This window comes from Condylura cristata, unplaced genomic scaffold (assembly GCF_000260355.1).
Source record: "Condylura cristata isolate star-nosed mole 26May11 unplaced genomic scaffold, ConCri1.0 scaffold00013, whole genome shotgun sequence".
NCBI classification, from domain to species: domain Eukaryota; kingdom Metazoa; phylum Chordata; class Mammalia; order Eulipotyphla; family Talpidae; genus Condylura; species Condylura cristata.
In genome coordinates, this window is record NW_004567114.1 from 8,233,499 (window position 1) to 8,245,634 (window position 12,136).

The window sequence follows — 12,136 nt, forward strand, 5'->3', positions numbered from 1 at the left end:
TTTAGCTTCTCAGTGCAGTGCTTTAACCCGCTGCGCCACCAGGGAGGGCCTGTTGACAGTTCTTAAAACAGGTCCATAGGGTAATAGTAGAACATTCTTATTTCAGGTGTCGGGCGTGACAGCTGTGCTGATAGATCATAACGACATTCTTCTGTTGCAGCAACATTCACGTATTACAGCAATGTTCATTTATTGTGTGGATGTTTCTACATTCCAGCAGTATTTAGATATTGTAATTTAGACACTTGCCATGGCCTGACCAAAAAGTGGAAGGTAACTTTATTGTGCTCCCCAGTACTTTCAAAGGTGATACCAGGCAAGAAGCACTTGAGGTCACCATTTTCACCTTTGCTCTTCTGCTCTGTAATTGTCACATCTACAAGGCCATGTACCGTTTTTGTCACAGACCAGATGTGAGAGCATTTCCTAGTTGTGTTTATGTCTTTTCCCCTTGTGTCCTCCAGAGGGCCTCCTTAAACCCGCCTAGGTGAGAGGTATAGACAGCCGTGAGGGCAGGGAGCTCATCTGAAATACAAAGGATTCAGATTAATCAGCCTTTCCAGATAGGGTGACTTTGGGCTGCATTTTCTGAGGCAGAAACAGGCCAAGAAAGGTTTGCCTCAAGGACACCACTGAATTAGTGAAGGTTCTGGAGTAGAGTCCGACCTTCAATCCCTTCTTTTTTTTCTCTCTTCTTTTAGAAGTTATCTCCCCTCTCACCCCACCCCCTCTTCCTTTTTCTTCTTGTGCTTTTTGACAAGAAGCCCTAACAGTAGACCAAGCCAGGTACTGAGTGAAATAAAACCTTGTTTACATGGGGTCTCACAAAACCCCAGGAGTTATGTACCATCATTAACTGTTAATTGCAAATGAGGAAACCAAGGCATTTAGGGGTTAAAAACAAACAGGAAAAAAGCTTGTTGCAAATCATTCAGCTAAAGGCCCTCCCAGGTCACACAATGGACTAAAGCACTGTATTCTGAAGCTGTCACAGCCACTGCAGCATGAGTTTGATCCCCAGTCAGGGAGCTGACCCATATGGTGCAGCAGACCTCTCCTGTTCCCTCCAGTGCTCCCCTCAGCAGTGTATTTCAGTCCATCCACCTGTTTTGCTCCCCACTCTGTCTCTGGTGAATACTCTCACCCTCCACACCTCTTTCCTGTACCCCAGTTCTTGTATGCATAAATAAATAAATTTTTAATAAAGGATTATGAATCATTACTAGTTGTCTTTTGAAAATAAAAATCATTCAGTACAGTACTGGCAGAATCAGAAATAGCTCTAACTCCAAAGCCTTAATCCCACTGACCCGGACTGTGTGACTAGAGGCCAGAGGTGACCAGACCACTTTTCCCTCCGTCCATCTTCCTCCCCCTCCATTCCTTTTCTCCCTGGATTCTCGACTCTCATCCAGAGTCACTGGAGTCTTAATTCTTTCATGATGGGGGCTACTGAGGAGTTTGCCAGAGTTAAGTCCCTTGGGGACAAAGAGGCAGCTTCTTCAGTGGAATTTTGCTGCAGATCACAGGTTGATTATGTCTTTAGGAGGGAGCAGCTTGTATAATTTAGAATGGAATTTCATGAAGAAATATGCTTTGATTTGCAGATATGCACTTTTTATTGTTGTAGGAACATCTAACATGTGATCTGCAATGTTAACTATTTCTCAGTTTCTAATGCAATAGTCTATTCACACTGGGATGAAACAGATCTCCAGAACTTTCTCATCTTGCAAAACTAAAATGCCATCCCCACCAAACACTAACACTGAAGATAGGTGGATCAGGGCCAGTAGGATGGTTTGACCGAACTCAATGGGTAGTTTTTACCTCCCAATCCAAAATGGCTGCTCCGGGGGTTGCTTCAGCACAATTTCGATCCCCGACCAGAGAGGTGACCCACATGCCGCAGCAGCTCATTCCTGTCTCCCCGCTGCTCCCCTCAGCAGTGTACTTCATCAGTCTGCCTGATCTGCTCCTCAGTTTGTCTCTGGTGAATCCTCTCACCGCCCCTGCACCTCTGGACTGTACCCCCATTCTGTTTGCATAAATAAATCTTTAAAAAAAAAAAAAGGCTGCTCCAGCTCTTACCATCACACTGCATCCCAGGAGAAGCGACAGAGATACCAAACACTCATCCTTTTTAAAACACTACGTGGGAGATGTACATGTTACGTTTACTTATATCCCACGGGCCCTGTGTCAGGTGGCCACACTTCACTATGTGGGACTGGAACGCGCAGCGAGTGTACATGGCAGGGCAGCAGCCTCTGCCACTCTCCTCCAGGACCCACTCAACGGCCCTGCTCCAGCCAGCCTGCCCTCCTGAGTGCCCGGTTCTTCTCTTCATCATGACACTTGCCATACCGAATTGGGGTGCTTGGCCCCTGATCTGCTCACTAGCTGACTGTAAACAGACATGGCCCGTGTCACTTACCGCTGAGTCCCTAGTGCCTATAGCAGTAATGGCTCATGGTGGACGTGTGTGGCATAAATGAATCCTCAATCCCTGCGTCATGGTGTTGGGAGTTGACAGTGTGCTCTTTGTGGTGGGAGGGAGGGCTTATGGCCTGGCAGGTGGCCCGCCCACCATGTAACCCCTGCATCTTCCTGCCTTCCACATGAGCAAAATCCAGGAGTCTGCTAGTGCCCCAGAAGGTAGGTGGAGAAGGCAGCCTTATTCCACCAGCCAGGTAAACATGCCATCCTCAAAGTATTTAACCAGTTCAAATATTTATTTTAGATTCAAGTGACAAAATCTGGCTCTAACCAAATTCAGATGTGATGGTGGGCAGGGCGTGCCTCTTCTACTCCATGCTCTTTGGGGTGGGGACCTCACTTCCAGGGCGTACCTAGGAGACCGTACCCCAGGACCGGGTCTCTCACATCCGCACGCCCTCTGTCCCTACAGGCTTTCACGTTTTCCCTCTGTTCTCTTGGAGTTGTATGCCTCGCAGTTATGCTGATACATGGGGGGCCTCTGCTAGAATGGGGAGCAGGGCGCTTGGGCCACTTCAGGGTGGAGGGATGGAGACGGGGTTGGTCTCAGGATGAGGCATATGACCTTCTTGTTATGTTGAATGAGAAGACAGCTGTCACTTGCCACTCAGGGACGAGGTGTCCTGGGTGTGTCGGGTTCCCAGAGCAGGTGTGTGAAGGAGCCTGGCCCCAGCGTAGGTCCAGTGTGCAGCTCTGCCTGCAGTGCCCAGATCGGGGACTCCTACTGTAGGTGCCCAGGCCCCCTGCGAGACGTGCTTGTCTGTCTTCACACGTGTCTGTCTGTCTTTCCCACCAGCCTGCAAGCCCTGAGAGGGCAGGTGAGGGTGGCCCCCTCCAGAATCAGGCACCAAGCCCCAGGTTGGCGGGCAGTGGACAGGGCAGCTGCCCCCAGGGTGTGGGGAGGGAGCACGTGCAGGTTTCATTCTCACACGCTGAGAGCAGCGGGCGGGAGCGGGTGACTGGGGCCTGGGGGTGAATTGCACACCTGGGTGTTCTCACCTCCACCTCAGCACTGGCCTGAGCAGGGGCTGGAGTTCTTGATCGTGCCCTGAGAGGTTCTGTGGACCACACGAAGGTGTCTCTTTCTCCTCCACTGATGCTCCTCCTGGTTGTCGAAAGCAAAGGTCTCCTGACCAGGCGCGTCTGACTCTCTGGGATGTGAGTGAGTCCATCAGGCGGTACATGTGTGGTGTCTAAGCCACCGGAGGTTGGGCTAACTCACAGATCAGTTCTGGGCAAAGACAGAGTTGGGGATAAAGCCCCAGCTCCGCGTGCTGGGGCTGAGTGTCTGTCAGAGTCTCCTTTCTGGTGCCGGAATGACTACAGGCCTCAGGACAGCTGGATGGCCGGACATGTCCTCTGATGCCCCGTGGTTCCCAGGCCTTTCCCGCTCATCTCCAGAAAAGTCCAGAAATGCATTTCTTCTGACCCAATAGTATTCATGTTTTCTCTTCCTCCCTACGTGCCAGGCACGGTATTGGGCGCTTAGGGCATATATGTGAACAAGCCCCATCTCCCGCTTTCGGGGAACTTGGCATTCAGTGGAGGGAGGCGGCCAGAGCCCCACACCCAACCCTCTGGCTCAGCCAGAGCCGCACACCCAGCCCTCTGGCTCAGCTGCGTAAGGTGCCCTGCAGAGCTGGCTGGAAACCGAGTCTTGATGTGCTGGGGAGCCAGCGAAGCGCTGGCTTCTGAGGAAGGGGTAGAAGATGTTGAGTCGGGAGACATGGTCTTCTTGAGAAAGTTCTGGGGCTTGTGTTTAGTGGACTTTTACATGGGACAGACTGGAGGTCAGTGCGGTAGCAGAGAAAAGACAGCAAGGTCTCAGTGTCTTTGGGGTGATAGGGGTAAAGGAAGGGGAAGTGTGCCAGGTTCTCAGGAGAGGATTGAGGGAGAGTGGAGAGGGTTTGAGAACAACTGAGGTTTCTAACCCAAGATAGCAAATGGTGACACCATGAACTGAGACAGGATCAGGAGAGGATGGTGTGGGGGTGGGGCACCGAGGATGGGGCCAGGCCGGCAGGAGGTGGGGGAGGCCTACACTCAGGGCAGGGGAGAGGGGAGTCAGGACCTCAGAGCTGCGGCATTTCTAGACTAGTCGTGAACGCTCCGTCAAAAAGGGGTGCTCTGTGCTAGAGGAAAGTTGCAGTTTCTTGCACTTTTGTTTTATCAATTAGGGAGCAGATTCTGTGCACTTTGGGGAACCGAGTTTACTCATAGGAAATGAAGACACCACCATCTGCTGGGAGGGAGACTGTTTTGGAAATACACAGTGCCCTAGCCTTAGGCACCCACCCTTGGGTGGGGCTGACTGCTAGCTGCGCCTGCACCCCACGAGAGCACCCTGCTCAGCTTGGACTGTGCTGGGACCTTTTTTACCAAGACTCCTCAAAACACAGAAATGAAGGTTAGTAGCAGGTTTGATTTTAGAGAGGAAAGGATTCTCGTAGAGATCACCCCTTTATTTCTGAACATGAAAATTCCCTCCTAAACTCTTGAATAATAACTTCTTAGACCTGAGCAGGTCTCATGGAGGCAGAACCGTGGAGCACCGAGCACAACCCAGCCTCCGGCTCCGTGGAGAGTGGCCCCGACCATCACCCTGGAGTGGGCTGGATCTACCGAGTGAGAACCTGCCTGTTGCCAGCATCCTCATGGATTCATGTGCACGTTAAAGCTTGAGAAGTGTTGGCTTGACAAGTGGATTCCAGATACGGAATCATTTAGATAACTTCAAAATCATGAAGCTTTCCAAGCCTCAACCCTGTTCGCTCTGAGGCAGTCCGAGAGTCTCTGGGGTAGTTACGTTTGGGAACGATTGGCTTTTATAGACTCAGAAATCTTCTGTTGCTGGACAAAGGGCAAGAATTTTAGTAAATGGAAATCTAATTTGAATTGCACATTAGTTTGTTTTATAGTCCCAATAATGGCCAAGTCTCATGCCTTTAATAAACAAAGCATCTCTAGGTTGGCAGGTTGGCCGTGAGTCACCTTGTCACCTTATTCTCAGGGGACATCCTAATGATCGATGCTCAAGAAGGAACATATATGACCCTCCTCCCACTCTCACACACAGTTGCTGTGACTGTTCATACACTGGCAGGAGTTGAATGGACTTGGACAATTCATTGCCTGGTTTGAAAGCAGCTTAAATCAGCTGATGTTTACCAAGCACTCTGGATGAAATTAATTAATTACCCCAGAACCCAGCAATGTGATCCCAATTAGTTGCATGGCTTGTTTCTGTAGAAGGTCATAGCTCGAAAGAACCTTCCAGAACCTTCTTCCAGGCTTTTACTTTATGGACAGAGAAATAAAATCCACAAAGAGGTTGGGACCTGAATCCTAGCTGATTTCTTCCGAGAGGAAAGGATTTTTTGGCATTTGGAAAATGAACCACATATTTATTACTTAATTAGAGAAGCAAAATGAGCAAGCTTTGTATTCTATCCCTAATATCAATCACTGGAGAAAGTGCTGGAAAAGCAGAAAGATCTGACTCTGACATCCTGATTGCTGGGACTATCAGATACACACAGCACAGATATCCTGGGAATTTAACAAGCGAGTTCTCCAACACTGAGATCTTTAATTAAGCAGGTGTTTAGGAAATGGGTCTTCTGTTTCTTCAGCCTTGGCTGGGCCTGTGTCATTGAGAAATGGCACTGACCCAGCCCGGCAGCAGGCCTGAAACTGGCTGCAAGGGGAGTCGTAGGAATGTGCCATTGTTATTTTCTTTCTTATCAGACCCCATTAGGTTGAGCAAGGAAGGGACAAAAACGGGCTGGGAAAACACGTTGTTTCACTGGGCAAAAATTTACTAGCAAGGAAATCATTTTGCTGTGTCCAAAAAAGGAATAGTGGAGGCCTTTGGAAAGGTGTAGCCTTCCAAATACTTTTGGACAGTTTCTACCAGGGAGAATGTTTCCCTTTGGAGGATGGCCGGCCTCACGAGGTCAGAGACAGGCTCATGAGGTCAGTCCTTGCTCATGCACGTGTTGGACAAGACAAGGGAAGAGAAGAGAATCGCTGCTGTGGAAAGGTAGATGCTGTTTGGCTGTAGCGTTCAGCAAGCTTTAGGCTTTAGGCTTTCGAATGATAGAAAGAACCATAGGTGGGCTCCCAGGTGCCCAAGCACAGAAGTGGCAGCTGCATGTCTTGTCCAGGTCTCCTGCCACGTGTCTGGGCACCAGAGGGAGACGTTGTCAGTTCTGTGGTTCAACCACAGAACTGATCTCAGGCCTCTAAGTTCGCGCTATCATCTGAGTGTCTGGGGTAAATCCCATCACAGGGCCCGAAGGAGGCAGAAGCCAAGCACCCCCATCTTTCACAGCTGTTAGGACATCCCCCCTCCAGGAAGGGAAGTAAGACGTGTGGAGTCCCCACTATGTGCTGGGCAGTGCTGATGGGCCTGGACACGCTCTGTTTTGTGGGTTCTCAGGGCGGGCCAGGAGGCCAACTGCCAGGCCTCTGTTTTGCAGAGGTTAATGAACTTGCTCAGCAATACTCAGTAATGAAGGACAGGGGCCTGGATTCACACCCAGCCCTCCTGCCCCAAAGTTCTTCTTTTTCCCTGCTAGTCCTTTCTGGGGAAGTCTCAGCCCTTTTGCATTTTTTCCCCTTATGCTTTGAAGCTAGCAGAATGGCTTCAGAAATGCCCTCCCTATGGGCATGGGGGAACCATTAGTCTTTGTTTTTTTTGGTTTTTTTACAGTTTAAAGGACATTTTATTTCAATTAGAATTTGTGTTATGAAAACAGTTGGTGTATTTTCCCTTGAACTTCTACAGATAAATGCTGAACTGTAAATGCATACATAACAGATTATATATATACATAATCTGTCTATTTAGATGTAATGAGTAGCTGGCAGACTTACATATAACAGTTATGTTCAAACATATGCGTTCTTATTTATGTCAGCACATTAAGTCTGTCGCGCCTGCCTTCAGAACTTTCATATAATAACCTGTGATTCAGCACTTAGATCACACCTGAAATCATTAGTTTCACTTGGACAGAAAAGAGGGTGGTATGTTGTTTCCAGGGAAGGGCAGATAATAGGAAGAACCCACATCTCGAAGCCTGCAGGAGAGAGGGGTGCTCTGGTCTTCTCATCACAGGCTCCCGCTGCAAGGCTAAGGTACCAAGCTTGGTAGGCCCTTTCCTCCTTTGAGTCACCTGGAATTTTCTGTTCATCCTGTTGTCCCGGCTGTTAGTTGTTTGCTTTCTAACGTTTTTCAGGCAAGTTCCTTCATCTGGTGCCTTCCTGAGATCTTGAGTCTTGGAGGGCGTCTTCCACCACCCTGCCTCCATGCACCTGCCCCAAGAGGCTTCCCTGCCTGGCTGGGGGTGACACTGGCTGGTGGTATGGAACCCTAACTCAGTGTTTATGACGCCTGGACCGCTGTTCTGAGGCCTCAGGGTCCACTCCTGCCTGTGGCCTTCTGGGAGGGCTCCAAGGAGAGACTGGCTGGTTTTGGTGACTTTCTGGAGTGAGTGGTCTTTCAGATTGAGAATGTCTCATCGCAGGTGTGTCCAGGGATGCGCGGGGGACAGTGACAGCTCAGATAAACTGGACGGTCCTGCTGGCCACTCGATGTGCAGGACTGTGCCCTCAGGCACCCTGAGTGATGCACTTTGATCTGCCAGTGAGCTCATCCCTCCAGTTGGGAGGGCGCTGGTTGCCTGGACAACAGACAGACATCACTGTGCTGGGGAGGGATGAGCCTGGTTGCTGTGGTGGAACCGTCTAAGTGCCAGCTGCTGTCTGGGCCACAGCCTCCAGGAGGTCCAGGGAGTCAGCAGGAGGCCTCGGAGTAGAGTCTGCTTGGGACAGCAGGGCACTCGACACCAACGTCAGTGTTCCCTGCAGGCTGCAGACTCGGGAGGCGCCATCAGGAAGGAGTGAGCGGAGGGGGACTCATGATCGCAGGGGCCCAGCGATCTTTCCTCTTGGGAGACTTCCTAACAGTCACATAGAGAGAGGAAATCACAGGCCCGATGTGCGTCCGAGGATAATGACACTTACTCAGGTTGCCCTGACCTGTACTTTTCCACTGATGTGGAGAAGGACACTTTGCCAAAGAATGTCCTTGGAGTGGCTTGGCTCGATGTATTTTTCCTTCTGGTATTTAAGTCAAATGTATTTAATGTAAGCAGCTCGGCTGTCAACTGGAATGCGTGCAGAGTCTTCTAGCCCCGGGGGACCCACCATGCGGCCATTTCCACCACGTGTCAGTTTTGACAGTCGTTTGCACTGAGGCTTATCACAAGGTCCACACACCAAAATGGGCTTGTCAAAGCTGGCTGGGAAAAACTCATCTGGGAGCTGAGAGGCATGAATATATTGTATTCACGTGTACACTTTTCCACCCACCACCTGCCCGCCCGCCCACCCACTCATTAACCCATTCATTCATCCATCTGTCCTGCTCTTCATCCGCCCATCCGTCCCTTTGAACATTCACTCTGGACACAACATCATTCCAGGAGTGTTTTGAGGATATAAAGGTGGGACACATTCCATCAAAACTCCAGGGACTTAAGAATATATATACATATTACATACACCCACACACACAACATAGTTTGCTGACAATTCGTTCACTGAGTTAAAGCTAAAATTTTGCTTTATGGGGCCCTCCCTGGTGGCGCAACAGGTTCGGACACAGCACTGCAAGCTGGCCGCAGCCACTTCAGTGTGAGTTCAATCCCTGGCCCCGGAGGTGACCCACAGGGCATGGCAGACTTCTCCTGACCCACCCGCTGCTCCCCTCAGCAGTGTACTTCGTCAATCACCTGTTCTGCTCCCCGCTCTGTCTCTGGTAAAGCCTCTCACCACCCCTGCACCTCTGGCCTATGGTACCCCAGTTCTGTATGCAGAAATAAATAAATATTTTAAAAAAAATGGCTTTTTGAACATATAACGGACTTCTTTGACTCAGTAAAAGTGGCAGAGTATAAAAGCATGGACTTCAAAGAATGTCAAAGCTTCGTTTCTAGACCTGCCCATTTCATACCCTGTGTCCCGAGGCTGTGCACACGTGTGTGCAGCTCAGGGCCTGTGTGCCCTCTGGGCTGGCTTCTTTCCCTCGGGTCATGGGGCCACAATGTGTGTCTGTAAGTTGCACAAACACGGAGACCTGGGAACTGGATTTCACCAAGATTCTCTAACAGCTCTTCTCCCCCTTGGGTCTCCCTCACACTTCATTCTCCCCCAGGCAGGAAAAAGCCCAAATTCCTAAAGTCGTGTTGTTCCCAGGGTACAGTTGCCATCCATCACTCCCCGCAGTAAAGTGTAAGTATGTGCTGGCTACTAGTGGCATTATTTATTATCATAGGCTGCGGTGTGGGTTTGAGAGGGCGGCTGCTGGCCAAGCATTATTCGTGGGCTTCCCCGGGGGACTGTGCTGGTGGGCAGAGCCGGGCAGAAGAAGGGTGAAGGGCGGAGGAGGAGTTCCTGCCGCTCAGGCCAGGGTTGGGGCTTTGCCACCAAGGCTGAGCACCGTCAAGGCGTCGGGGTGGAGGGACACCACGCCACCTTGCAGCCTGCTTCTAGGAGACTGGAAGGCTGGTTCCATGCCATGCCCAGATGCCTGGCCACCAGGGGGTGGCGGGATTGATGAGTGCCACTTGCTGCAGGTGTGTGTCAGGGGACCACTGGAAGAATGTCTCAGTATTTGATGGAACAATGTTTTAATCAGTTGTGCTCCCTGCAGACCAAGCCCCATGCAACCCAAAGCCCTGGTCCTCAAGGACCTTATGCTCTGGGACTCTGGGCGCCCCGGCCTCCCTTACAGCCCTCAGAGGAAGGCGTTTTCCAGGTGAGGCTGAAAAGGCAGAAAGGCTCGGTCCTTGCTCATCTGCCTGGACTGCCGGCTCCTCCCAAACTGCGTGGTCCTGGCCAGGTGACCGCTGCAGAGGGGGCACTAGGAGTCAGTGGGGTGGGGGGAGGCCCTGCCTCGGCGCGGTGCATATTCACTTTTCGTATACTTTTCCCTTTGGAGTCATGGGTCATGAGCCCAGCTCCCGGGGAGAGCCCGGCAGTGAATACCGTCCCAGGAGGTGTGGGGCACTCTGCAGGGGGTCAGCGAGTTGCAACTTTTAATATTGCTGTCAGCTCCATGATGGTTCACACCAGCCGTGGGTGATGGGCAAGGTCTGACAGCAGCAATGAGGGGCAGGAGCGGGCAGAAGGTGATGGTGCGTGCCAGGGAGGAAAGCTGCTGGAGTCAGGCCCGGCATGTGCAGTACACGGCAGGAGGCTTGTGAGCTATAGGTGAGTCACTCGGGCAAGTTTCTGTCTTTAGACCACGCTGAGAGATGGGTGGCAGGAAGCCCTGTCAGGGTCCCCAGCGCTTCCCTGACTGTCTTCAGGGAATGGGAACAAGGCTTCATTCGGTTAAAACAAACAGCATTGCCTGCTCACGGCGGACCCCGACTGTCTTGAGAAGCTGACCGAGCACACAGTTGGGCTCTGTGCTTTGAACTCTCGGTGCAGGAGAAGGGACTGGAGCGCCTACGTAGCATCTGCGACTGATGGGCAGGCGCTCGCGGTGGCGCGTGGACTGCAGAGAGACGGGCCTCCGCGGGGGTGCAGGGGAGGCCGAGCCTCCGGGAAGCTTCCCCAAGAGGCCGGAGCCACAGGCTGAGAGGTTTTCACAGATAGAGCCAAGGTTCTGGTCGCAAGGGCATTTCTCTTTCACCTGTCAGCTCTCCATGCTGTTTCTCGTTGCACAGGGGTGCACAGCAGGCCCTTGTCTGACATTTGTTCACAGGATGTGGGGTGTCGGTGATGTTGATAGTGCGACGTGTGCAGGGTGCTGGTTCCTGCCCCGTGACAGCTTTCAGAGAATGGTGGCGGGGTGGTCGGAGAGGACCCCTACGGTGGGTGTTCGTTTCCAGCCACTTCCCTTTGTTGATTTTTGGGGAGCAGAAATGAAAGGTCAGTGTCTCTGGGTGGGACCCTCAGGGAGGTGCTCCCCTCTCCTCGGGTGTCACCCAGAGACACCACCAAGTGCCTCCCGGCCAGACAGCAAGCACTGACCCCTCCGCGGTGACTCCCGACCCCTCAGGAGGCCACAGGGCTCTGGAGGGATGAAGGTGACCTACCTGGGCATGTCTGTCTTACAGATGTGGATGAGTGTGCCACGGATTCTCACCAGTGCAACCCTACCCAGATTTGCATCAACACTGAAGGAGGGTACACCTGCTCGTGCACCGACGGCTACTGGCTTCTGGAAGGCCAGTGCTTAGGTAAGAACTCCCTGGGCGCACGGATACTCGGGGATGAGTGGTTACAGGCGGTGTCAGGAAATGTGGGCCCTGCTGGGTGGCCTAAAGGCCACCTTTGGGGGAGCTGAGCTTACGTGTAACAACACTCTTTAAAGGCAGCTGTCACCATCATGTCACGTCCTCGTCGAGTTCTTGAATGTCATTTTTAAGGGCTCATGTTTGAGTATACCTGGACCGGCTTCCTAGCTTCAGGAAGTTTCTATCTAAGACAGGCAGTGAAATAGGGGAGGGGTCTTGTCCTAGGGGCTTCATACTTGCTTACTCACAGCAGAGTTCCAAGTCTCAAGCGTGGAAATTCTGATGGACAGTCACCTCCTCCCCAAGCTCACTGTAGTCCTTGC

General features: G+C 51.6%; 1 protein-coding gene across 1 annotated transcript in view; it reads left to right on the top strand.

The window, feature by feature from the left end:
- Nucleotides 1-12,136, top strand: part of FBLN5 (fibulin 5) — a 68,480-nt gene that overhangs the window by 33,866 nt on the left and 22,478 nt on the right. Inside the window, exon 5 of the mRNA XM_004681622.2 lies at nt 11,634-11,756. Within this exon, the coding sequence (XP_004681679.1) occupies nt 11,634-11,756 (123 nt within the window). The remainder of the gene's footprint in view (nt 1-11,633; nt 11,757-12,136) is intronic.